This window comes from Myotis brandtii, unplaced genomic scaffold (assembly GCF_000412655.1).
Source record: "Myotis brandtii unplaced genomic scaffold, ASM41265v1 scaffold274, whole genome shotgun sequence".
NCBI classification, from domain to species: Eukaryota; Metazoa; Chordata; class Mammalia; order Chiroptera; family Vespertilionidae; genus Myotis; species Myotis brandtii.
In genome coordinates, this window is record NW_005360425.1 from 5,222,801 (window position 1) to 5,247,847 (window position 25,047).

A 25,047-nucleotide genomic window follows, 5' to 3' on the forward strand; every position below is an offset into this window, starting at 1 on the left:
GTTAATCATGAAACCTATAATGAGAATAACAGGAAAATCGCCGGGAGGGGCAAGAGACCCAAGCAGGGCATAATGGAGCGCAGGAATGTATCTAACAATGATATGAGGACTATATTATGATAATTCATGTAAAGAGATTAGCATCGTGCCTGGCACAAAGTAAGTGCTCAGTAAATGTTGATTGCTGTGTATGAATGATAAACTCTACCACATAAAGGTTTAAGAGAAACCTGGCTCTGCACAAAGACAACAAGCTTGTGGGGGGAGGGGGCGGGGAAACGTTGGTGGCAGCTCAGTTGTGGATTTCACATTACTTACCTGGGAGTGGGGTCGCCGCGGGAAAGGGGACAGGGAGGGGTGGAGTATGTGCCTTTAAGATGAGATAAATGGGGACCAGGAAACTTACAAAATCAATCAATCTGAACCAGGCCCGGTAGCTCTGTGGGTTAGAGCGTCATTCAGATACACCGAGGTTGCGGTCCGATCCCCAGTCAGGGCACATCCATGAACGCCTAGATAAGTGGAACCAGGTTCTAAAAATGGTGAACCGCAGGGTGAAGGATCCCACAGCATCCACTGCACCAACCTTCAATATCTGGTGAAGGAGATCATTCAGATCGAATCTATGAGTCCAAGTATTGTAAAGAGGAGTGCTTTGGCCTGACGGCTGAACTTGTAGTTGATAAAGCCATGGAGTTAAAGTTTGTGGGTGGCGTCTATGGTGGCAACATAAAGCCAACTCCCTTTCTGTGTTTGACCTTGAAGATGCTTCAGATTCAACCAGAGAAGGATATCATTGTTGAGTTTATAAAAAATGAAGACCTCAAGTACATTCGCATGTCGGGAGCACTTTACATGAGGCTGACAGGCACTGCAATAGATTGCTACGAGTTCATGGAGCCTCTGTACAACGGCTATGGAAAATTAAAAGCCAGAACCGAAATGGGGATTTTGAGCTGATGCACGTAGATGAATTCATTGATGAACTACTGCGCTGAGAGAGTCTATGTGACATCATTCTGCCCCGGCTACAGAAACGCTGTGTTGCTAGAGGAAGCTGAGCAATTGGAGCCTCGGGTTAGCGCTCTAGGAGAGGACATGGATGATGTCCAGTCCAGTGAAGAGGATGAGAACTTGCAGAGGGTAGTACCATCACCTGATCACCGCTGGAGAAGCCAGCTACGGAGACTAGGCCCGTTGCCCACACTGCGCTACAGGAGTAGGAGCGGGTCTCCCTGAAGGCGGAGTAGGTCTCCCAAGAGGAGGAGCCCTTCCCTGCCGCCAAGAGAGGCATCAGAGCAGGAGTCCAAGACCTCACAGATTCCCTTAGTCACAGACACAGGGGCCACTCAAAGTCTCCAAAAACATCTAAGAAGAACCACAAGAAGAGCCAGAGGAAAGGCATAATGAACTCAGATTGGGTTTAGTCCAAATGGCCTGCAGATATGAAGTCATCTCTCTATGTGGAAAGATAAAGATCTACTCCCGAGGCAGCTATGAGAATATTTTAAGTTTTTTAAAAAAGTATATATTTTTATTTGACTTCAGAGAGGAAGAGAGAGGGAGAGATAGAAACATCAATGATGAGAGAGAATCATTGCTTGGCTGCCGCACACTGGGGATCGAGCCTGCAACCCGGGCATGTGCCCTGACGGGGAATCAAACCGTGCCCTCCTGGTTCATAGGTCGAAGCTCAACCACTGAGCCATGCCGGCTAGGCAAGGGGTGTTTTTTTACTTTTTGACGTAAAGAATCTCTAGATTTTTCTCTTATTAAATGAAAGAGGTACTGGGGAGGGGGGGTAGTTCATTGCTGTTTCTCTTTTCTTTCAAAGGGAGTCTTTCTGCCTGGCTCCATTCATTCCCTTCCAAGGGCATGCTGGGGGCGTGTCCACTCCTCCCTCCGCCCCACCCAAGCTCCGCCCCTCACGTCTGCCCGGATTGGTTCCTGAGAGGCGGAGCCCCGGGAAGAGCCCAGTACCAAGTGGTGGGGGCGTGGCGCATGCGCGGGCTGGGCAGGGTGGAAGTGAAGAGGAAGATCTGCCGGAAGTAGACGGCAGAGGTGGTGGCGGAGCGGCCGGCAGCTGCCTGGGAAACGGGGGCCCGGGACGCTTGGCTCGCAGACAGGCAGGCCAGGCAGTCGTTTCTGTGCCGGGCACCCGGGAGGCCCGAGGGCCCCTGGTCCGGCAGCTTTCTCTGCCTTCCTCAGCCCGCCAGGGGGCGCAGCGCTGAGGGGCTGCAGAGTGGGGGGCGGGCGCGGCTGACCCGAGGAGGGGCGCGGGGCAGTGGAGAGAGTCCTGCCCCGCTCAGGAAGTGCCCCTGGGCGGGGGACGGGGAGTCCTCACCTCCGGACCGAGGCAGAGGTTTCTGGGGGTGAAGAGGGCGCATAGCCCTCTGCCCCCGCCGGCACCCTGGCCATGACGGGCAAGTCAGTGAAGGACGTGGATCGGTACCAGGCGGTCCTGGCCAACCTGCTGCTGGAGGAGGATAACAAGTTTTGTGCGGACTGCCAGTCTAAAGGTAGCGCGTCTCCCCCCGACCCCCACCCCGGCGGGCGGAGGTCCTCCAGCGTCCGCGCCGCGCCTGGGAGGTGGTTGTGTGGGGAGGGGTTCCTGGAGCTTCGGCCGTCCCAGTCATCCTGAACCGTAACCTCGTGCTCCTCTTGCTGCTGAGCCTGCTCGGGGTTCTGCAGCGCCGAGAGGTTGCGAGGGCGAGTGTGCGTGTGTGTTGCGGAGGGGTGGGTAGGGGGGTGATGATGGAGGTGGGGGAGTGGCGTGGTGTGTGCGGGTGAGGGTGTCTGTATTTCAGGGCTTTGAATGAGTTCTGGGCTGTCATTCCAGAGGCAGCCCAGAGCTTACAGCCTTCCACTTGCAAAGCTGGGGATGAACTGCAGTTTGTGTGACTGTGACAGCGAGGAGAGGGGAGGGAGGGAGGGAGAGGAGAAAAGTGAGGTGGTGATGGGGAGGAAAAGTGCTTAGATGGTTTTTTAAAGGTGATGATTGTTGCTGCCGGCCATTTGGTGAGCAGTGCCTTCTGTCATTGTACCGACTTGCTGGGATCTGACAGTGCTGAGGTGGCTTTCTTCCTGGATGTGTGCAGTGGGAAACTGCTTTATGCAGTGACACAGTGCGGGTTTCTAGACAGCCTAGCCCTGGCTCCGGAGTGCGTTTGAGGCCTAATGTGGTGGCAGAAGCTAGCGGATTGTGGCCTTAGTGTAGGATCCGTATAATCGCTGGAGAGAAGAAAGCAAGGGATGCATTGAATTTGTTGCTTCCATGGTGATATTACCCTTCTAAAGGTGAAATATGGTCATTATAAATTGGCACAGTCATTTAGTCTTTGTTTTCTGTGTCCTCAAAGATTCATGGTTTGATCCAATTAAAAATCAGTATGATAGGAAAGCATGGTTATTAGTGAAATGTTTGCACTCGAAATTTACAGATACAAGTGTCTATAAATATTTTGTTTCCTTGTTATCTTTCTGAATTTGGAATATAACTAGAGGAGTTGGGAAAATTTTTTTTGTTTGGTTGGGGAAAAAGATAGTTATATTTTGGGAACTATTGTTAATTTACTTCTGTTCATCGTGCAGTGGATTTGCCATGTAACATATTGGGCATATAGCATACAAGAAATATTCAAATGCATTTGTATTTATCAATACTGACAAGGGAAATATATGCATAATTGATGCTTTCACTCATTACCTTTTGTTTTATTTTAATTATTTTTAAAATATATTTTAATTGATTTCAGAGAGGAAGAGAGAGGGAGAGATAGAAACATCAATGATGAGAGAAAAACAGTGATTGGCTGCTTCCTGCAAGCTCCCCGCTGGGGATCAACCCAAGCATGTGCCCTGACCAGGAATCCAACCGTGACCTCCTGGTTCATAAGTTGATGCTCAACCACTGAACCACGCCAGCCGGGTTTATTACCTTTTATTTTAGAAAAATAAGGTTATGTGAGGAGAACAGGGAGATGATACATTGATACTGCTAGACACCTAGTAATCTATTTTAGTGCCCTCTACCAATAGATAAATGTGTCATTAGGAAAGCAGGTCCCCAGACTCCTTTTCTCAATTTTTGCATTAGCAAGAATTCATTTTCAAAAGTACTTTAGAATCAGTTTATGTTGAGTAGGTTAATTTCTTAAAGTTGACTCTTGCTAGATTTTGTCCTAAATCTATTAGAAGATTCTGTTTAAAATTTAGGAGTGTATCTCTTGATTTTACTCAAATTCCCTTGTGTCCTTGGTTGACAGATCTTGAGTCACAGTGAAGCAACCCACTGGAGTGAGCCTGCTACATTTGGGGAGTCAGATGCCATTTTGATGACTAGTACCACCCCCACTCCTCATGTGTCATACTACTCTTTTTTTTAAAGGAATTTTTATAAACAGTTATTTATTGAAGTTTTAAAAAAAATTTATCTTTTTTGTTGAAGTATTACAGATGTCCCCCTTTTTTTCCTATTGACTCCCCACTTCCCCATCATACCACTCTTATTCTTACTCATATTCCAATAGAGCATATGGAAGAAAGAGGTTGATTCATCACTTTTCCAAATTTTCCATTGCTCTTTATCAGTAGCATTAACTGGGGATCAGGTAATGAAACATTAGTTAATTCTTAATGAGAACTAGTAAATGATGGCTTGTAAACCTTATTAACTACTGTTGATGGTAGAATCCAGGTTCCTGAAACAATTTCTTTTCACAAATTAGTTTAACAATTTGGCTTGGTGGCTTCAGTGACTTGGCCATTGTATTAAAATTGAGATGACAAGATGTCAGTCATCTTTCAGTTCAGTTAAATAAGACATTTGTTGAGGCCTCAGTTTACCCAGTTTATGAATTGTCTAAACCCTCCCTCTCACTCATTTTCCTCTTCCTTTTTCCTGATTTTGGTTGTCATAATGATCATGTGAACAACTGTCAGATGGTGGAAAGAAGAGGCATTTGCAATCAATAGGTTACGTTGCCTGTTAGCTGTGGTATATTTAGTGGGAGGAGGAATTTAAAAACTGTCAGCTAAAATGAGACTTAGATGTGAGCTTATCTCTGTTTCTCATGTTCTTTCTTATCTTAGAAAATTGAGAGCTAACTGGGTCCTCAAAGATTCATGGTTTGATCCAATTAAAAATCAGTGAGTGATTGCTAATCCATTCATATTAAATTAGATGATGTAATGTAGCCCTGGACTGCAGACCTGTGAGCAGGTATTTTTGCAGTGTCCAAAAATAACTCTTTGGCAATGAGTCTCCTTTTTAAAACTTTATACTTATTTAAGAATTTTATTATCTTTAGATACATAATTTAAACATTAGAGTAGGAAACAAGAATGTGTTCTCTTATATAGTGCGCGTTTTGTTAGTCCTGGATTTTTTTAAATCTCTTGAGCACAAGACTCACCAGTTTCTGGTACCTCTAAGGCACAGTGATTCCTGTGTGGGAAAGGAAGCTGATTTGGCACTGCCTTAAAAAAAAAAATACTGTGACTCGCTGTAGGCCCAAAGATGTGGTTTCCTCACCATCCCAAGTCTTCAAGTTATTGTGACCTTTAGGGTAAGTTTTTTGGACTGATCTAAGCAGTAGTGGTAGAACAGAGGACAAACATACTGAAAATTCCAGGTATGCCAATGGTAACTCTACCCAGTTAAGGCTGGGTCCTATTTTTGCACAGACCCTTGGTGGGGTCTGACTGGCCCATGGTGTAGTCTTTAGCTCTGCGGTTCCATGTTTTATCAGTGTGCCTGAAATAACTCCTTATCGACCTCTTCAGAGACTGGTTTAAATTAGACAGTATCTTATTTGCCATGAAAGGATCTACCTCTCTGATGACCTGAATACTTGTGTCCGCTCTTGGGACACTCCTTTCTCAATATCGAGGCTCGTAAAAAATCGAGAACTGTATAATGAGCAGAGAATTAAACAGAAAGAAATTTGATGGCCTTGAGGAATATTTACTTCAGACTTTGAAGCACCACATGGAATTCTGGAGTCTGACAGAAACTTTTTACTTTTCTCTTCTGCTGCATCCTATCTCTGAAACGTTTCACCTTGAATCACCTAACCATTGCATCTTGTTCAATTCCCATTATATATTCTTAAATTTAAATTTACCTTTTGAAAAAGGTAGCACTTGCATGTGGTTCAAAATTCAAAAGGTTTAAAAGGGAATGTGTACGGTGAAAAGTTGTGTTCCTGTCCCTGATTTCTTAGTCACCATTTTCGTTCCTGGGAGTAACCACTATTGGTAATTTTTTATGTGACTTTTAAGATATAATCTATGCATAGACAAACAACTACATTTAAATATATTCCTAGACAGTGCTTTTGTGCAAAAAGTAGGTGTTACCCCACTTAATGGCAGCTTGCATTTTTCTTTTAAATTATTTTTAAAATGTATTTTTATTGATTGATTTTTTTAAAATATATTTTTATTGAGTTCAGAGAGGAAGGAAGAGGGAAAGAGAGATAGAAACATCAATGATGAGAGAGAATCATTGACTGGCTGCCTCCTGCACGCCCCCCACTGGGGATCAAGCCCACAACCCAGGCATGTGCCCTTGACTGGAATCGAACCTGGGAACCTTCAGTCTGCAGGCCGACGCTCTATCCACCGCGCCAAACCAGCTAGGGCTATTGATTGATTTTAAAGAGAGAAAGGCAGTGAGAGAGGAAAGCAGCAAGAGAGAGAGAGAGAGAGAGAGAGAGAGAGAGAGAGAGAGAGAGAGAAAGAGAAAGATATCGGATTGTTGTTTTACTTCTTTATGTATTCATTGGTTGATTCTTATATGTGCTCTGATCTAGAATCGGACCTGCAACCTTGGCACATTTGGCCCATGCTCTAACCAACTGAGCTACCTAGGCAGGGCTGCACCTTGCATTTTTCAGTCAATAGTATAACATGGGAAACATGAAGGTTCACAGTATTGAGGGGCTTCCTCATTCTTTCAAGGTATTTTCTTTTTCTTTTTTTAAATATATTTTATTGTTTTTTTAAAAAAATATATTTTATTGATTTTTTACAGAGAGGAAGGGAGAGAGATAGATAGTTAGAAACATCGATGGGAGAGAAACATCGATCAGCTGCCTCCTGCACATCTCCCACTGGGGATGTGCCCACAACCCAGGTACATGCCCTTGACCGGAATCAAACCTGGGACCCTTCAGTCCGCAGGCCAACGCTCTATCCACTGAGCCAAACCGGTTTTGGCTATTTTATTGATTTTTTAAGAGAGGAAGGGAGAGGAAGAGGGATAGAGAGTTAGAAACATCGATGAGAGAGAAACATCGATCAGCTGCCTCTTGCACACCTCCTACTGGGGATGTGCCTGAAACCAAGGTACATGCCCTTGACCGGAATAGAACCTGGGACCTTTCAGTCCGCAGGCCGGCACTCTATCCAAATCGGTTAGGGCTCAAGGTATTTTCTAAGGCTCTACCTAGATTATCTTCTTAAGTGATTTGGAAACCTCTGATCTCATTAAAGGCATCTTAGAAAGTGTCTTAGGCCCATCCATAGCACATAGCCCACCTTACAGGTGCAAAGAAGCAGAGCAGTGGAAGGGGCTGTAGACTTGATGTTGAAATATCCAGTTAAATTCTTTTACTTAATCTAGCTTTACTTATTTAGCTTCAGTATGCCACCTAACATTATCAGTTTAATTTCCCTCCTTTGAAAACAAAAGTGCTGAATAAACAAAAGTGTTACACAGATGTAAGCATTATTTATTACCATTGCTGCTCTTATTTATTTTATCTTGATTTTATTCATTTCCCATTCTGATTTTATTCCCTTAAAATACTCTAGTTCCTGGAAGGCACAATGAGAATGACTCACCCAATAATTCCCTAGTCTTTAAGCCAAAACCATTTCCTATATATGGGAGTTCCGGCTTTTTTTTTTTTTTTTTTTAAACAATTCACAGTCAGTTTTATTTGGCTTAGGCCAGAAGTCCATGAGTCTTGAGGACCTCTGTGTATCTGTCAGTTTTCTTCTCCGCGTTCTTTTCTGCCTGCTTCCAAAGCCTCACGAGCTGCTCTTTCTTCTAGTAATGGACCTTGGCCTCTCCTTCCTCTTCTCCTGCAAAGAAGCTGTGACTGCCTGGTACTTCAGCCAACCTCATGAGCCAGGCACCCTGGGTAGGCAGACTTCCATGTAGGCTTCAGACGTACATCCTTGAGGGCTGCAGCACCATTTGCTTTTTCTTGTCACAGGGTGGCAGGATCCCATCCCTGGCCTTGCTTGGTCTTGTGGAGCAGTGTTCCTTGCAGGGTCGCCAAAAGATGCTGTTGTGGGCTAGGAAGTGGTAAGAACCGCAGGATGGCTTGGTGTATATTCGCTTGCGGAGGAAGGCCAGGTACTTCAACTTGTTTCTGTAGAAATTGCCAGAAATGTGATGCCCCTCATGGTGTACAACCACCAAGCAGTATCTGCTTGGTCACGATGGCTGCCAGGCGACCCAGAAGATGGCCTCGGCCATGGAGCACCAGCACCTGCCCAACGCCATCTTCAGCAGCCACCTGGGAAAGAAGTGGAGGTTCTGGCATTTTTGTAAATGTGCTTTATTGGGACCCTTGAGGATGGTCTCTGGATGTTTCCTGACTCTTCAAACTTGATTGAAAAATTACACCAGGGAATCTTTGTATTAAATTCTCTAATAGTAGTCCTAAATTTTAACTCCAGTAAATTAATCTCTAGTTTTGCTTTACATTTGTTTCTGTTGATAGCTGAACCATTGCTTGTTACACATCATTACTTAGAACATGAACTTTCCCATAAATTTTTAATTATTTTCGCTGTATCTATGTCACCTTTTGAAAGGTTAAAAAATTCCATCAGATCTAGACAACAGAAGAAGTTTTGCTTTGAAGAAGTTTTGCTTCCATCTATAGTCCAACAGCTTTCTCCAACCAAGATCAAATAACTTTTTGGGTTTTTAACAGCTAATTCACCTGAATTCTGACAGCTGTGGTTAGCTTGACTCCATTTTACTGAGATTAATTTGTCCAATTCCCAATTAGAATGTCTTAATATCAACTTGTTAAACCTGTTCCCTGGGAGATACTTTCCTATCTGTTCTCCTTGTACTTGAAATATCCCGTGGCAGTGGGACAGAGATTACAAAATGCCGTAACTTTTAGGGGGAACTCTTTGCAAGCCTGCAATCCCACACTACATGTATTGATTCAGACAATATTCCTTACGCACTTTGTGTCAGACACTGTACCAGGATATGTAGATTAAAAACTAGGGCTCAAGGAGTCTACAGTCTAATGGGAAAGCAGATGTGTAAACACATAGATGATGCAATGCCGTCATTAGCGTTATGGCATTGCGTGCAGGGAGAAATGAAAGCATTGAAGAAAGCAAACAAGTCGGCCTCAGGAAGTTGTGGCTTCAAAGAGACATGTAGGCTGTATCTTGAATGATGAGCATGACTTTGCCAGGCGAATTTAGGGGACTTTGCATTCTGGGCAGAAGAAACAATGTGCAAAGGCTGCCCGGATGTATCACGTGTATGTGTGTGTGAGGAGAATCTTTAGTATATTTTACCTACATGTTGGGGGGTGGCAAGGGACTTTACTGTGTGGTACTGCGATTACAAATATGCTTTCGACTCCCATAGTACTGGAAGTCTACCTGCTACTCATAGAAGTATAAGTATTGCAGTTATGAAATATTTTCTGATTGCTGAGTAATAAAAAAAGGTCTGAGTACTATGCCCACAAGATCTCCATGGAAGCGCACCTTCCAGAATACATTAAATTATCTTAGAAAAGTCTAGTGAAATGGCAGCAATAAGTGTTATGTCGTTTCTGGATGGATGACATTGGTTTTTGAGTCTGGACATGCTGTTATAATCAGTCTATGAGTACTGAATATTTGATGTGTGCTTGTAGCTACTCAGTGCTTAGGGTGTGTAAACAGGAAGTGCAGCCTGATCTCAGTACACTTTTCAGCAAATCTATTGCTTTCAAATAAATCAGAAAACTACTTTCTTTCTGCATTTTTCATCTGATGTCATTGTGGTATGTAGGTGGCAGCTTTCTTGGGCACGGTTGTCTATATAACTGTTCAGCACATGAGTCATTGTCTGTTTCCGTTCTTCTGCCTGAAAATTTCATCTTGGGAATAATGTCATGTGATTGGTGACTGCAACACTTTACTCATTATGTACATTGCAGCTGGCTTTGTATGTTATGTTGACGGTATTTACCTGTGCCATAGACGAGGATAAAGTGACTTATTAAATAGACTCAAACTCAATTCTTCCAAATGATATCCCCTGTGAAAGATGCCGAGCAGAAATCTGCATTAAACATATTTATGTTTTACTAGTACATTCTAAGCATACTGTGCCTAACTTTTATTATTGTGTCTGCTTAAATCCTTATCACAGTTGTACTTCTGTTTGAGCACAAGTGGCCAGTTTAAGTAGATACTAACTTTGAAGAAGTTCTGTATTGGCCTCTGGAATGTGACAGTTCAGCATACCACATTGAAAAGGTAGGAACCACGTCTGTGTAGAGTAGAACACCTTAAAGTGAATTCATTTTTGCCAAATTCCTCTATTGTTAAAGACATATTCCTATATTGGTTAGTTTTTTAAAACTGTAATTTGCCACAGTTGACATGTCCACTAGAATGTAAGCTCTGTGAGGGCAGGGGTGTTGTGCCTGTTTTGTTCACTGTAGTATTCCCAGCACCTAGAACAGTGCTTGGCACAGATCAGGCTCTCGCTAAGTATTTGTTAGAATGAATTAATTGATTTTTGTCATTCATAAATCCATTGTTTCTTACTAGAAGACATCTTCTACAAGTTATCTGAAAGTTTAATTTTTAGAGAAGCTAAGTTTTTGTTGTTAATCCTCACCCGAGGATATTTTTCCATTGACTTTTAGAGAGAGTGGAGGGGAAAGGGAGAGACAGAAACATCAATGGGAGAGAGACACATAGATTGGTTGCCTCCTGCACACCCCCTACTGGGGATCAAGGCTGCAACCGAGGTATGTTCCCTTGACCAGAATCTAACCGGGACCCTTCAGTCCGAGGGCCTACGCTCTATCCACTGAGTCAAACCAGCTAGGGCAGGGAAGCTAAGTTTAAAAATATTTTTTAAAGTCAGGGACCCATTAGGGAAACAGAAACAACTGTAGGTAGTACAAGCAGAGGGAATTTAATATATGGAATAAGTTACACAGATGATATAAGAGCTGAGAAGGTAAATGGGCTGGTGAGGCAACCCAGAGATTAGCAACCTGGGAGCTACTATACCCCTAAGGAAATTAGAAGGTGCTTCAAAGACCAGAAGCCTGAGCCATCTGGTGTGAGCTAGAAGCATGGAAAGAAGAGCTGTCTGATGGCAGTTGGAACTCAGACCAAGTAAGAGAGAGGGCATTAGCCTGGCTTCCCCTGTCCTATTTCTTATCCTTATCAGTACCAACCACTGATGGAACTTACCCAGAAATCAGTTGGCAAGGGAGATGTAGTTCCCTGTGACAGAGTGGAGCAAGGGTAGGATCCAAGTGGAAACAGGCAAAAGTACTTAAAAAAAACCTCTAAGATATATTCTTTCTCCTAATAAATAAATAGTTGGGTTATTTTGGGCAAGAGATAAGAAGGGTTTTCAAGCAGGTACAACTTTATATGCTTCTAAAGGTTCTTAACTGTTGCTGAAACTGAAACAGTAATTGGTATCAGGAAGTAATATAACAACTCAGTCATTGGTCATACAAAGAGGATGTGTGACTAGGAAAATTGGCTTCTGTTGAATCCGATTTGACTGTTGGTCGCTGCCAGGAGTGATTTATCATTTGGTTACTTAGAAAATAAGTTCCCACCCTGTCTATTCTGGGAATCCTTAAGCAGGATGTGTATACATTGAGTTTGTCCCGTCTACAACTGCAAGACTTGAGTCAGTTACACCTAAGACGTACAGAGAGAATTTTGAGGATTGCAGCCTTAAAACATGGTGCAGTTTACTCTTTATTTTTTTATATAATTAAGGTAATTGTGGTGGGGCTGATTTCCCTTGTGCCACATATTTTACTGGTCTTTGTGTCTCCCCGACCCTTACATCTTCAGATGGGTTAGCACTGGGGGAGGGAGGTGCGATCACTGGATCTACTTTCTTCTATACGGGGCCTGAAAAGTATATCTTGTAAGGAAAGTTTCTGCTGCTCCATTTAAAGGCAAAACTTCCCAAATTATTGCTACTAGTTTTCTTCTTGATTATAAAGTGCTTAAGGAGTTACATGATACAAGTTTAGCACTTTCTAGAAGTGCTTTTTTTGTCAATCAGGTCACCTGCCTTTGGGCCCCTGCTACGTTAATGGAATTGGTGGAACTAGGCCAGCAAAGGTTTTCAGTGGAGTGTAAGTATGTTTGCTTTTAGGCTATTTTCCACAGAGGCCGCGGATAAGGAACCCTCATTGTTCGAGTAAGGTTACCAACTGTAAAAATTGCACAGGTTTCATTGTTTTTCTCTTTTCTCAAAAAATTAATTTCCTCTTGGCAGGTATTACTATAATTCCAGATGTCATTAAAATGTAATTTGTATTTTAAAAAGTGTATGAGACTGCTTTCCAGAATACTAGTTCTTTTCAGCCAGTCCATTCAATTTAAGAGATACCTCTATGTATTTTTTAAAAATTTGTATTGATTTCAGAGAGGAAGGAAGAGGGAGAGAGAGATAGAAACATAAATAATAAGAGAGAATCATTGATTGGCTGCCTCCTGCACGCCTCGCACTGGGGATCAAGCCCACAACCCGGGCATGTGCCCTGACCAGGAATCGAACCGTGACTTCGTGGTTCATAGGTCAACACTCAACCACTGAGCCATGCTGGCCGGGCACATGTATGCATTTTTGAAGCCTCATGTTTAATAAGTACAATATTTCACTATTGTATTTGACTCTTCCATTTTCCAAACTTTCTCCTTCCCTACCCCACTCCTGTGGATCCTGTATTTCCCCACAGGCTTTGTGGATGCTGGTCCATTGATGGCTGCACGGCAGGTCCCTCCCCAGTGGAAAGCCTCAGAGATGAGTCAAATCTGCCTTCGGCTGTGGCCATCCATCAGTGTAAGGTTGCCCTGGTGGTCGTCTTCAGTTTGTCCAGCTTTCCCCTTCCCCCTGACTTCCCTCATATGTGGCTGAAGCTTGCCCTGGAATCCCACCTTTGTAACATATCAACGGGTGGTTAACAGGATTTTATTATTGCTGCTTTTTTTTTTTACTTTTAAGTAATGTTAAGTAGTTTTCTGACCATTTTTGTTGACATAGCAGCCCCCCCCCCCTTGTATATTTCCTATGGGTATTCTGGTTTGCTTTTACATACATATAGAATATAGTTTATTGAGGAAGTACTGGATTTCAGAAGCCCACTTGAAGAATGCTATACTGATTTTTTTTTTACTTCAAGTCAAAACTTTCAGAAAGAAATTTCTTAATCCTAACAGTGAGAACTGGATTCCTCAGGCTTCATGTCATTTCTCCTTAACCAAAAAACAAGTGTGCAACATCCTCATTTTATGATTTATTGAAAATGGTAAAGCAGAAATAGGAGGAAGTGAGATCTGATGTCTGTAGCTGGGAAGCCTGTCTTAGCATAGCGATTTGAGAGAGAATAGCCTTTTCTCAAATAACCAGGCAGTCTTTTGCCGCAGTTGCTAGTGATGGAAAGATCATAAATCCCCAAGCTTCTACCACAGAGCTTACGTTTTTAGATGTGGGTTTACATATTAATCCTACAACGTTGCTTCCTGAAGTGCACACCAAGTAAATGTCAACTTCTTCCTCTTTTCTTGTCTTACTGGAAGTCCCCAGTGTGTGGATTTTGAACTAAGTTCTCTAGTGTTTCAAGCCCTGAGTTAAAAATTGTCTTAATATTATTTAGGTGGTTGTTCTTGTTCTGTGTCTTCAAAAAATAATTTCTCACAGAATCTTCTATGTGAGCTGAGAACATCTTTGGCTGCAGTCTAAAGCTCATGGGGGGAGGGGTGCTGGTGTCTTTTTCTTGTTGATACTTTACCACTAGGGTTATAACTAACACAAGCCCTCCGATGAGAAGTAGGAAGGAAACTCCCTGCTCTTACCATGATGCTTTTGTTCAAAATAGCTGTAAACAGCAGAGCTAATGGAAACCGATTTAAGTGTGACCGCTGGTTTGAGAAAGAAAGAATGAGAAGATTCAGGCTCCTCTGTTATGTTGAAAGCATTTTTACTGAAAGAATAGATAGCTGTTTGGAACTGGGGGCTTCCTCTGTCTGAAGTTAGGCATGAGGACTTGGGTTAGGGAACATTATGTAGATAAACCCAGAGCAAATCTCTAGGGAAAAAATCACAGCTTCAGAAGAGTCAAAGCAAGGTTTTTCAAAGTAAACACACCTGTTCCAGTGGGACAAGGACCTTCTAAAGCTGCCGCCTGGTTATTATTAATGTCTGCGGCAACCTGAGAACAGGGCCTACACACCTACTCCCTCCCACAAAAAGGCCAAGGGACCGCTATTTTAGCCTCCTGTTTCACACCCCATGCTACATTTCCCCCAAGGCGATGTGTCACACTAAAAGCTCCTAGTGAGAGGGCAGAGTACTAGCTGGGTGACTGGCTCCGGTTTTCAATGTGGCACCAAAGCCAGAAGCACACACAAAAAAATGGCACAAAGAAGTGATTACCACAGAGCAACCATGAGATTCCCTTGCTCAGCTTCCGGGAATGTACAGATCTTCCAATATCTGTGTTAACAGTATGAAGGCAACTTTCAAAAGACAAAACATTGGTGTTGCTCAATGGTTAAGCGTCGGCCAGCACACCAAATGATACACAAACAGAATACAATAAAGGTATTTAGATGTTTTTATTGTCACGAAAAACACTTATAATAAATGTTACACAAAAACAATAATGAAAACATAAGCTGAAGTAAAAAATAAGCAAAATGGGGTATGGGCAATATCTTCTGCATCACTATACTTCATTCTTCTCAAAGAACGTTATCACAAATATGAGTAACTTTCATCATCAGAAAAATAAAGATTTGCTTTCTAAAGAAATCACATTTAATGATGTTTAGCTAATAAGCACAAGGACTCTTCTACCTCCCCACTCCCCCAAATACCACAAGACAAAAAACAGCTGGTCTGGGAGTCTGGTCCTATGGTAACAACTAGAGGCCCGGTGCACAACTAGAGGTCCCTAGGCCTGACAGGCGATCAGGGCCAATCGGTGCCTTCTGGCTGCTGGCCAGGGCCTTCCTTCTGGCTGTCGGCCGGGGCCTGCCTTCGTTCTGCGCTGCCCCCTGGTGGTCAGCGCATGTCACAGTGAGTGGTCGAACTCCCGATCAGTACAACTCCCAAGGGGACAATTTGCATATTAGCCTTTTATCGAACTCCCAATCAGTAGAACTCCCAAGGGGACAATTTGCATATTAGCCTTTTATTATATAGAATTCTCCCCCCTCTCCCTCACAAATAAATAAGAAGTCTAATGAAACTGAACCCCATTTTTACTCTGCACCCAATATAGACCCTTGATTTGAGTGACTTCTGTCAGGCTGCTTTCTGTTCACAGATAAGGCTCAGAACCAAGTCAGAATGCTCAGAGGAGCTGGTTTGGAGTCTTCTGAGTCCAGTGTTGCATTTAATGACACTTTCTCTCACATACCAGCTGGGGACGTTATTATGGCACTCACTCTAAGGAAGATCTCTTCTCAAAATTATCCTTGGTCCGAAACAGTTGCTCTAACCCAGTGGTTCTCAACCTTCCTAATGCCGCGACCCTTTAATACAGTTCCTCATGTTGTGGTGACCCCCAATTTCATTGTTACAAATTGAACATAATTAAAGCATAGTGATTAATCACAAAAACAATATGTAATTATGTATGTGTTTTCCGATGGTCTTAGGCGACCCCTGTGAAAGGGTCGTTCGACCCCCAAAGGGGTTGCGGCCCACAGGTTGAGAACCGCTGCTTTACAGGCTCTTTCCATTTACATGGCTGGCATCTTCGCCCCACCCCTCTGGACCTCATTGTACCCAGTTTTGAAACACCTAGGTTTTGAAACACAGTAGTGAATGTTTTCTTTCTGAAAGGGCCTATCTCCACCTTTTGCTCTCCTCCCTTTAGCCAGGGCCGTTCTGATGACTAACATTCAGCATGCCACTGCACTAACTGTACTTTGACCCCAGAATTCATTTCTGTTCTGCTCTTGGTTTAGAAATGAAAGGTCTAGCTTGTTTGCATACGGTTGGGATTCAGTTAACCTGGCACTGATTTTCTGTCTATTTGCCATTGGTTGGGGCTCCTCTGATGTGTCAGGGAAGCTGCCGCACGTCATTGTGGAGAGAAGTTTACATGTTCGTGATCTTGCACAAGGGTTCATCTGCTGACTCAGAAGGTTTTGTGTGAAGCCTCTGCCTGGGTGAAAGGCATGAGATTCCCGCCAAACAACGGGAAAACATCCCAGCCTGGGCACTTGTTTCTGAGCTCTATTGTGTGACGCTGTCCTCCACTTCTGGGCCTCCTTTGGGGGTGGGAAGTGGTGTGAATAAGCCTTCATGCACAACCTCAGGTGTTGGCTTCCTGGCAGCAGGGGGTGAGTTGAGTGTTGAAATAGAAAAGAACAGGATATCAATTCGGTGACGGTAATTCCGCACCTACCATGTATAACACACATTTGGGGCATACTAGTATAAAGATGATTCTAATTCAGTCCAGCTGATGGTTTCTTCTGTGGAATTGGGTAAATGACTTGACTTCTCTGGGCCTTAGTTTCTCCACCTGTGCTTGGACTAGATAATCCTTAAGGTTCTTTCCAGTTTTGGCATTTTGTACTCTAAATTGTTCGTTACAGAACACAAGAGGCTTTTCCACAGAACTGGTATATTCTTATATCTCACATGCTCCAAACTAAATGGCTTATAAATGGTTCCTCTAGAGCCGGGCTTCTCAACCTCAGCACTCTTGATATTTATTTATTTATTTATTTATTTATTTATTTCTGGTACAAAGATTTTTATTGTGCTGCATAGAATATAACATTAATGGTACTGGCTAAAGAGAAGTCCTTCTTTAAGATTAAAAAAATTTTATTGAATTTATTGGGGTGATATTGGTTAATAAAATTCTATAGTTTTCAGGGGTACAATTCTATAATACGTCACCTGTATATTGTCTTATGTGTTCACCACCCCAACTCAAGCCTCCTTCCATCACCATTTATCCCCCCCTTCACCCTCTTCACCCACCCCCATTTTCCTCTGGTAATCACCATACTGTTGTCGTCACCTATATATTGAATTATGTGTTCACCACCCCAACTCAAGCCTCCTTCTATCACCATTTATCCCCCCCTTTACCCTCTTCACTCACCCCCATTTTCCTCTGGTAATCACCATACTGTTGTCTGTTTCTATGATTTTTTTTTCTTTGCTTAATCCCTTCACCTTTTTCACCCAGCCTCCCAACCCCCTCCCCTCTGACAGCTGTCAGTCTGTTCTCTATATCTATGAGTCTATTTCTATTTTGTTCATTAGATTCCACATAAAGTAAGATCATATGGTATTTGTCTTTCTCTGACTGGCTTATTTCACTTAGCATAATAGTCTCCAGGTCTATCTATGCTGTCACAAAAGGTAAGATTTCCTTCTTTTCTATGGCTGAGTAGTATTCCATTGTGTAAAATGTACCACAGCTTTTTTTATCCACTCACCCACTGATGGATACTTGGGCTGCTTCCAAACCCTGGCTACTGTAAATAATGCTGCAGTGACCATAGGGGTGCATATATTCCTTTGAGTTAGTGTTTTGGGATACTTGGGATATATTCCCAGAAGTGTACTTGCTGGGTTCTCTTGCCATTTTTGATACTTCTTTCTTGTGGGGCTGTCTGGTGCATTGCAGGATATTTAGCAACATCCCTGGCCTGTGCCCACTAGATGCCAGGAGCACCCCCACCTCCTATCAGTTATAACAACTAAAAGTGTGTCCAGACATTGACATTGCCCCTTGGGAAAATTGCTTCACTTGAAAACCACTGCTGTAAAGGAAAGAAAGTGGTGCTGTTTGAATGTAGGCTATTTTTAACATCCCTTTTTACATTGTTCCTCTTTCGCTTATGGCCCTATCACCCTTCTTTAGTAGCTTCTTTCAAAGATATGCATACCCCAAATGGACACTTTGCATCTTCAGTTTTTTTTGTTTGTTTGTTTTCAGAATAGTAGTAGGATACTGGTTATTGCAAAGAGGAAGTTAAGACTTTAACTTGAAGTAATGTTAAAATGTTAAGAACTGAATGTCCCCAGGGAGTGAAGAAAGTGACTTCTAGCGAACCAAGTTAGATTTAGCACTTGTTACCTGAAGTGAGGTCATGACTGATGGGAAATTAGTTTAATTATAAAGTCAAATTTGAAATATCAGGTCCAACTTGCAGACTTTGAAATGATTGCCTGGCTGTTAGCTCAGCAGTCCCTCCCTGCACACTTCCTCCCTGCGCCTGCTGTTGGCCATTGAGATAGTGATTGAAATGTATTACCTCTTGCCAAAACCGGTTTGGCTCAGTGGATAGAGCGTAGCCATTGAGATAGTGATTGAAATGTATTACCTCTCTTACGAGATCTAATTTTTATACTTGTCATGTTTGCTATAAAATGTCAGTTTTAGATTGAATAAATGTATTTGCCCCAATGCCATCTTTTCTTCGTCTCTTTTAAATCTACATTCTTGGCTGGGTTGGGTGCAGAATGATGCTATTTGCTGATTGGAGTAGAGTGTGTTCTGTGAGCATCCTTGCTGGCATGCTCTGGGACCCCAAAGCCATGACGAAGCCGACACTGAGCCTGTGTCAGTCCCTATCCCTCGGTCCCGGCAAGTTCTGGGTTCCATTTCAGCTGAGCCTTTACTGGAGTGATTGTCCGCAGGGAGCCTTCAACCAAACAATTGTTTGTACAGAGATAGTCTCGCTGTTTAGCTCCAAATGAAATAATGTCCTTCCTGCCCCCAATGAAAGCAGTTGTTTATTTCCTCCCTTTTTCAGGAAGCCATGCATCACCGAGACTCCTAGTTTATTCATAAATGCTTTAAGCAAGGTCTTTGTGCAGAGATAATTGTCTACAGCCAAAATACTGTGGGCTAACCCGAGTCGAGGAATGTAAAGGATACCCTATACTCTTTCCCCCAGCTTTCTGTGTAAGTTATTTCAGTGACCTTTGGATGATTTTCTGAGTAATAAGTGTTTTGAATCTCAAGTTCACATAAGACAAATACTAGTTTTTTAAGTTTACAAAATTGTATTAAAGGAGCTCACAAAAATAAAACCCAACAACAGAACAATCATAGATGAGTGTCACAGAAGAACGACAGATTGTGGGAGTCAGAATAGGATGGAGCAAGATTTTTACAAAATGATGTTTTGCTAATGGAAGTAATAGCCCCGTAAAGCTATACATTAAACCAGAAGTATAAGTAGTCCAGTTTTCCTTATTGGTCAAAACAGAGAACCTCCAAAATATGAATTCAGGAAGGAGAATCCACAAGTATAGATTAAAATTGCCCAGGTGGCGCCCATGTGTCCTGCTTCTCTCCCCCAGTTGGGGTTGCTTCTCTGGGTGATTGGCGCTTTCATCACATTGCTGCTTCTGCTCTAACGCTCTGCTTCATGTGCAGACACCACATCAATCACTTCGTTTGCTTCTTTCCCCTTAGCCCTGTTAAGACTTTTTAGAACTTTAACAACAAAGGGGAAGCAAAGAATGGAAATTACCACAAAATATATGAAAAAATTGTTCTTCCTCCACCCTAGCTGGTTTGGTTCAGTAGTTAGAGCATCAGCCCATAGACTGAAGGGTTTCTGGCTCGATTTCGGTCAAGGCACGTACCTCGGTTGCAGGCTTGATCTCCATGTGGGAGGCAACTAATCAATGTGTGTCTTTCACATCAATGTTTCTCTCTGTCTCCCTCCCTCAAAAATCAATGGAAAAAATATCCTTGGCTGAGGATTAATAACAACAAAAAAGTCACTCTTTTAAGATTTACTTGTTGACCCTTCCTTGGCTTGTTCCCAGTCCCTGCTCCACTTCACAGTCCTGAGATCTCTGTGCCTCAGCTTTACAGGACCAGTGTAGATTCTTTTATTTTTTTTAATGTATCTTTATTGTTAAAAGTGTTACAGATCAGTGTAGATTCTTAATTACCTTGCTTGATTTCTTCTTTCTTGGCACCAGACCCTCCTCTGTATGTAAGGTGCTATGTAGGAATCCACCACCCATGAATTTAGAGCTTGACCTAGAAGTAAGAGCCGAACTAGCGTTCTTGTGCTGCTGCTCACTTAGGGCTCTTTTACTCATTTCTCAGTAGATAGGCACCCAGGCCCTTTACTGAGGATACTGGCATAGAGACATTGTCCTGCAGGTGAAACTCAAGATTCTCCAGGAAGAATGGGGCTCCCACTTGGAGATCCAGCAGTATGTATCACATTTTTACACTAGTCTCTCATGAGAATATGGTCTTAACAACAACAACAAAAACCCCAAATAATTACAAGATGCCAATTCCCCTAAACTAATCTATGAGTTTGGGGTTAAACTAATAATAATATTGCTAAGTTTAGCTAGGGGTATTATTGTTTAGGGTTGGTTTTTTTTTGCATTGTTTTTAAAACCAATCAAACCTTATTGAGATAAATATTAAGTTACTTTGATAGATTTACAATAACACCTTGCTGCATTTCCTATATTGTTTCATGTCAAACTTCAATGAATGGTTTAAGTAATAGGGGATCTTTTATTTCAGTCAAAATACAATAGTTATAGTGTCTGCTTCTAGAGTCTAGTGAAGTAGAAATAATATGCTCTTAAGCATTATATGAAACACTATCTTAGGAATTATAAGAGCAAATGTAGCATCAGTTAAATAGCCATTAAAGAAAAACAGATAAATCAAAATTACTTTTAAAGAGAGAAAACATAGGTAAATGTTTTCCTGGGGTTGTGGATATTCAGGGGGCTGCTGCTGTGGAAGCTTAACCCTGAATGTGACCCTGAGGCCCACTGTGGAAAAGCTTGGAATTTAAGCTCTGTTTTAGCCAATTTTTGTCTGCTGTGACCTTTTTCCCCCCTTAGCTCGTTGAGCTTTTTCTCAGTGGATAGAGATGCCAATCAACTTTGTTGAGCTTTTTTTCTCATGAGACATAATCCATCTTTAATAGAAAGAAGTGTTTCTTTCTAATTCTTTCTCTAGATTTTTGGCCATCTTTCCACAGGAGTTGCATTTCTTTTGGTGTTTTCATATATTTGGGGAAGTTTTTTTTTCGGGTTTTTTTTTTCTAAGCAGTAAATTCCCTCCTTGATTAGTTATCGGCAAAGTTTCACTATATGTTCTTGATGTAGTTCAGTCAGTATTTGTGACAGTGTCTCTTTTTGACAAAAGGAAACAACATTCTTGCGAGAGGGACCGGATGGGAACAAAGGTTGATTGAGTAAGTCCTTATTTTGGTCTCATGGTTCCTTAAAATGTTTGTACTTACAGAGTTCAAGGTTACTGTTTATTGTTGTTTTGGAATAGAGGACGAGGTGAGTTCTCCTTTGTGTAGACATACCTCTCAGGCCCCACTTAAATGCTCCAAGATGGCAGTGGTGTTTCTGTGTATTTGTAGTGAATTGGGGTGGAGGGATGTAATGAGTAGAACTGAGGAAACTGGCATTAGAATTGTTCTTAAAACAAATACTGCTTCTTCTTCACTTTGACTCCCAATTTTTGTGTTAGAGTTAATAACAGGCCAAATCAAAGTGAATTAAACTGTGTTTTCAAATCAGAGTTTATTGATTTAGGTTCTTCCTTATTTATGTATTTATTTGTTTGTTTTTTAAAGATGACCTAGTTGACTCTACGGAGTGAGAGTTAGCGACATGCAGAATGTGTCCTTGAAGAGCAGTTTGGGACCCAGGCACCCTGTGCAGGGCACAAGGCCCTGTGTCTGCGTATGAATTCTTAACTGTTGACGTGATAGGGAAAAAAATCCAGGTCAGAATAGTACAATGGCCATGTAATCCAGGTGGAGCACATAATTATCTCCCTTATTGTGAGCCAACTATGGTAACCACATGGAGCAGCTTGAAAAAAATGTGAATCATGAGTAAAAATAGGAGAAAAGATAACCCAGATTCTGTTTTTTGTCATTTGTTCTCAGCACATAAAACTGCGCCTTTATTTTCTTTGTAAGTTTAAATATTTCCTTTCCCTTTACCAGCCATCAATGTTTCCCCTTATTTTGCTTTAAGACTCCTCTTGACTAATATAAAATCTTTACTTCAGAACTAAAGATAAACAGTACTGACCTCAGAATGATCTGCAATTCAGCCAGCTCTAAGTTTGATAAACAGCATCTCATATAGCTTTTCCTACATCCTTTTGTGAAGAAAGAAAAGTCTGAATTATTTCTTTCTATGTAGTTATGCCAGCCACAAGTTAACCTGTCCTTAGAAGCAGCAAAAGACAATTGGCTTAGCTGTTTATTTTTTTATTTTTATTTTATACTAGAGGCCTGGTACATGGGTTCGTGCAGCGGTGGGGTCCCTCGGCCTGGCCTGCACCCTCTCGCAATCCAGGACCTCTTGGGAGATCTTGGAGAGCCGATTTCAGCCCTATCTCTGCAGGCCAGGCCGAGGGACCCCACCGGTGCACAAATCCATGCACTGGGCCTCTAGTATGCATATAAGATCTTTGGTAATCTCTTCCCTCTGAGATTCATCAGTCTGTTCCATGTTTCCATGCCTGTGCATTGAGTGTCTGCTCCCTGGTGGTCAGTGCACGTCTTTTTTAAATATATTGTTATTGATTTCAGAGAGGGAGAGAGATAGAAACATCAATGATGAGAGAGAATCATTGATTGGTTGCCTCCTGCAATCCCCACACTGGGGATCAAGCCCTCAACTCTGGGCATGTGCACTGACGGGGAATTGAACCGTGACCTCCTGGTTCATAGGTCGATGTTCAACCACTAAGCCATGCCACCTGGGCATTGTTTAGCTGTTGAATGTAGAGCTACTTATTATGTGCCCCTCTGTCTTACAGCTTAATACTTTGAAAAATCATCCACTTCCTCTTTAATGTTATTTCAAATTGATGTTACACAGCCAGAGTTCAGTAGAAACAACATGATGAATTAGCAAGAATGTATAAGAAACCACGGGTTCTTTGTTTTATTTTAAAATGTGACCTGTAGCATGTTTGTATTTGGTACACCTTGAAAAATATATTATTAAGAGTTCCTTCCTGAACTTCAAATGAAAAGTTATCAGGGTGCACCCTAACACCACCATTCTTTAGTAGCTGCTCCTTCAATGACCACAGGTCATATCCAAGTTGTGACTTGTTCATCAGCACCCTAAGTATAGTACAAATTTAATGGAGTCTTTGGGATTACTGAAATTTTGGCCTCCCTTCTTTTCATTTTATTGAATTTATTGAGGTGACATTGGTTAATAAGATTATATAGGTTTCAGATATACAATTCTATAATATATTATATGTATATTGTATTACTAGAGGCCTGGTGCACGAATTCATGCATCATTGGGGTCCCTCGGCCTGGCCTGCAGGATTGGGCTGAAACTGGCTCTCCGACATCCCCTGAGGGGTCCCAGATTGCAAGAAGGCGCAGGCCAGGCCAAGGGACCCCACTGGTGCACAATCAGGGATGGGGAGGGACGTGAGAGGTTGGCCAACTGGGGAGGGAACGTGGGAGGGCTCCAGGGTGTGTCCCGCCCTTCTCTCTCGGTCCTGATTGGCTGGACCCCAGCAGCAAACTAACCTACCACTCAGAACATCTGCCCCCTGGTGGTCAGTGCATGTCATAGCGAGCGGCTGAGCGGCCTTAGCATATCGTTAGCATATTACACTTTGATTGATTGAATGGACGACCGGACACTTATCATATTAGGCTTTTATTATGTAGGATGTGTTCACCACCCCAGTAGGTTCTTCCTTATGTGTCTATTACATTTAAGTCAGTTTTCAGGTTGTTGTTGTTGTGTGTAATCATGTTTATACTAGTCACAGGCTCCATGAACTGAATTTGATTCAGTTTTTTAGATTCATCAAGACCTAACATCTTCATGAGTTGATTATCTCGTGTTGCATTTTGAGAACCATTCAATTAGCTGGTAGATCTGCAGTAGTAGAAGGGACCCTCGGGCTCACCGTGCACCCACCCACTGTGCAGAGGTCATTTCTCTACCATCCCTGAGAGTGCATCATCCAGCCTCTGCTTGAACAGCTATACTTACTGGGCTTTTACTAGTTCTGGATATGCTACATTTGTTTTCACACAACCTTAATTGTTGGAAAATTCTTCCCCAGAGTGTGCTGAAATCAACTCCCACTCATTGATGCTAGTTCTGCCTTTGGAGCCTCACCAGAGCAAACTAATTCCTTTTCTCTGTGATAGCTTCACCTTTAAGGTGTTTGAAGACTTCTCCCTTCGTTTTCCAAAACAGGAAACAGTTGTACACTTTTATCTTTCTTATTGATGAATTCATTTAACAAATACTAATTTTGTATGTACTGTTTGTAAGCATTGTGCTAAGTGTTTGAGATAAATGATGAAGGGGCATGGGCCTTGCCTTCTAGCGCTCACAGTCTATTTGGGGCAAGAGAGACCTATAAGCAACTAATTATAATAAGATAGTATTAGAAGAACAAAGCATACAGTGAACTATTAGCCATAGAGAAGGTCAAGATTAATTCCGTCGGAGGGCCTCACGGAAGTGGTGACAGTGGACTACATTTTGAAGTTTGTCAAGCAGGGAATTGGGGAGAAAGCCATTCCAGGTAGGAAGGATGGTTTAGGCAAAGAGTGATGGCATGCTCAGAATGATGACTTGCTCAGCACTCACAAAACACAGGCTCTTAAATGGCTCTCGATGTCATGTTAAGGAGTTTCAACTTATCCTGCAGCCAGTGAGAGCCATGGACAGTGGTGGTGTTTTTTCTTAAGTGACCTGTACTGTTATTTTTCTCATTACAAAAGTAATACAAA

The 25,047-nt window shown here is 42.3% G+C and overlaps 1 protein-coding gene and 2 pseudogenes across 3 annotated transcripts in view; 2 read left to right on the forward strand and 1 right to left on the reverse strand.

The window, feature by feature from the left end:
- The first annotated feature begins 539 nt into the window (after window positions 1–539).
- LOC102243844 lies at window positions 540–1,427 on the forward strand (annotated as a pseudogene).
- A 582-nt stretch (window positions 1,428–2,009) lies between these two features.
- SMAP2 (small ArfGAP2) overlaps window positions 2,010–25,047 on the forward strand; it is a 43,238-nt gene continuing 20,200 nt past the window's right edge. Inside the window, exons 1-2 of one of the 3 annotated variants that reach the window (XM_014541612.1) lie at window positions 2,437–2,519; window positions 10,412–10,518. Coding sequence is in view for 2 of the 3 variants with exons in the window: in XM_005868658.2 (XP_005868720.1) it covers window positions 2,417–2,519 (103 nt within the window). In the remaining variant the exon portion in view is untranslated. Of the gene's footprint in view, window positions 2,520–10,411; window positions 10,519–25,047 lie in introns of all 3 variants that reach the window. The other 2 variants (XM_005868658.2, XM_014541611.1) reach the window with 2 other exon arrangements.
- LOC106726500 lies at window positions 7,391–10,405 on the reverse strand (annotated as a pseudogene).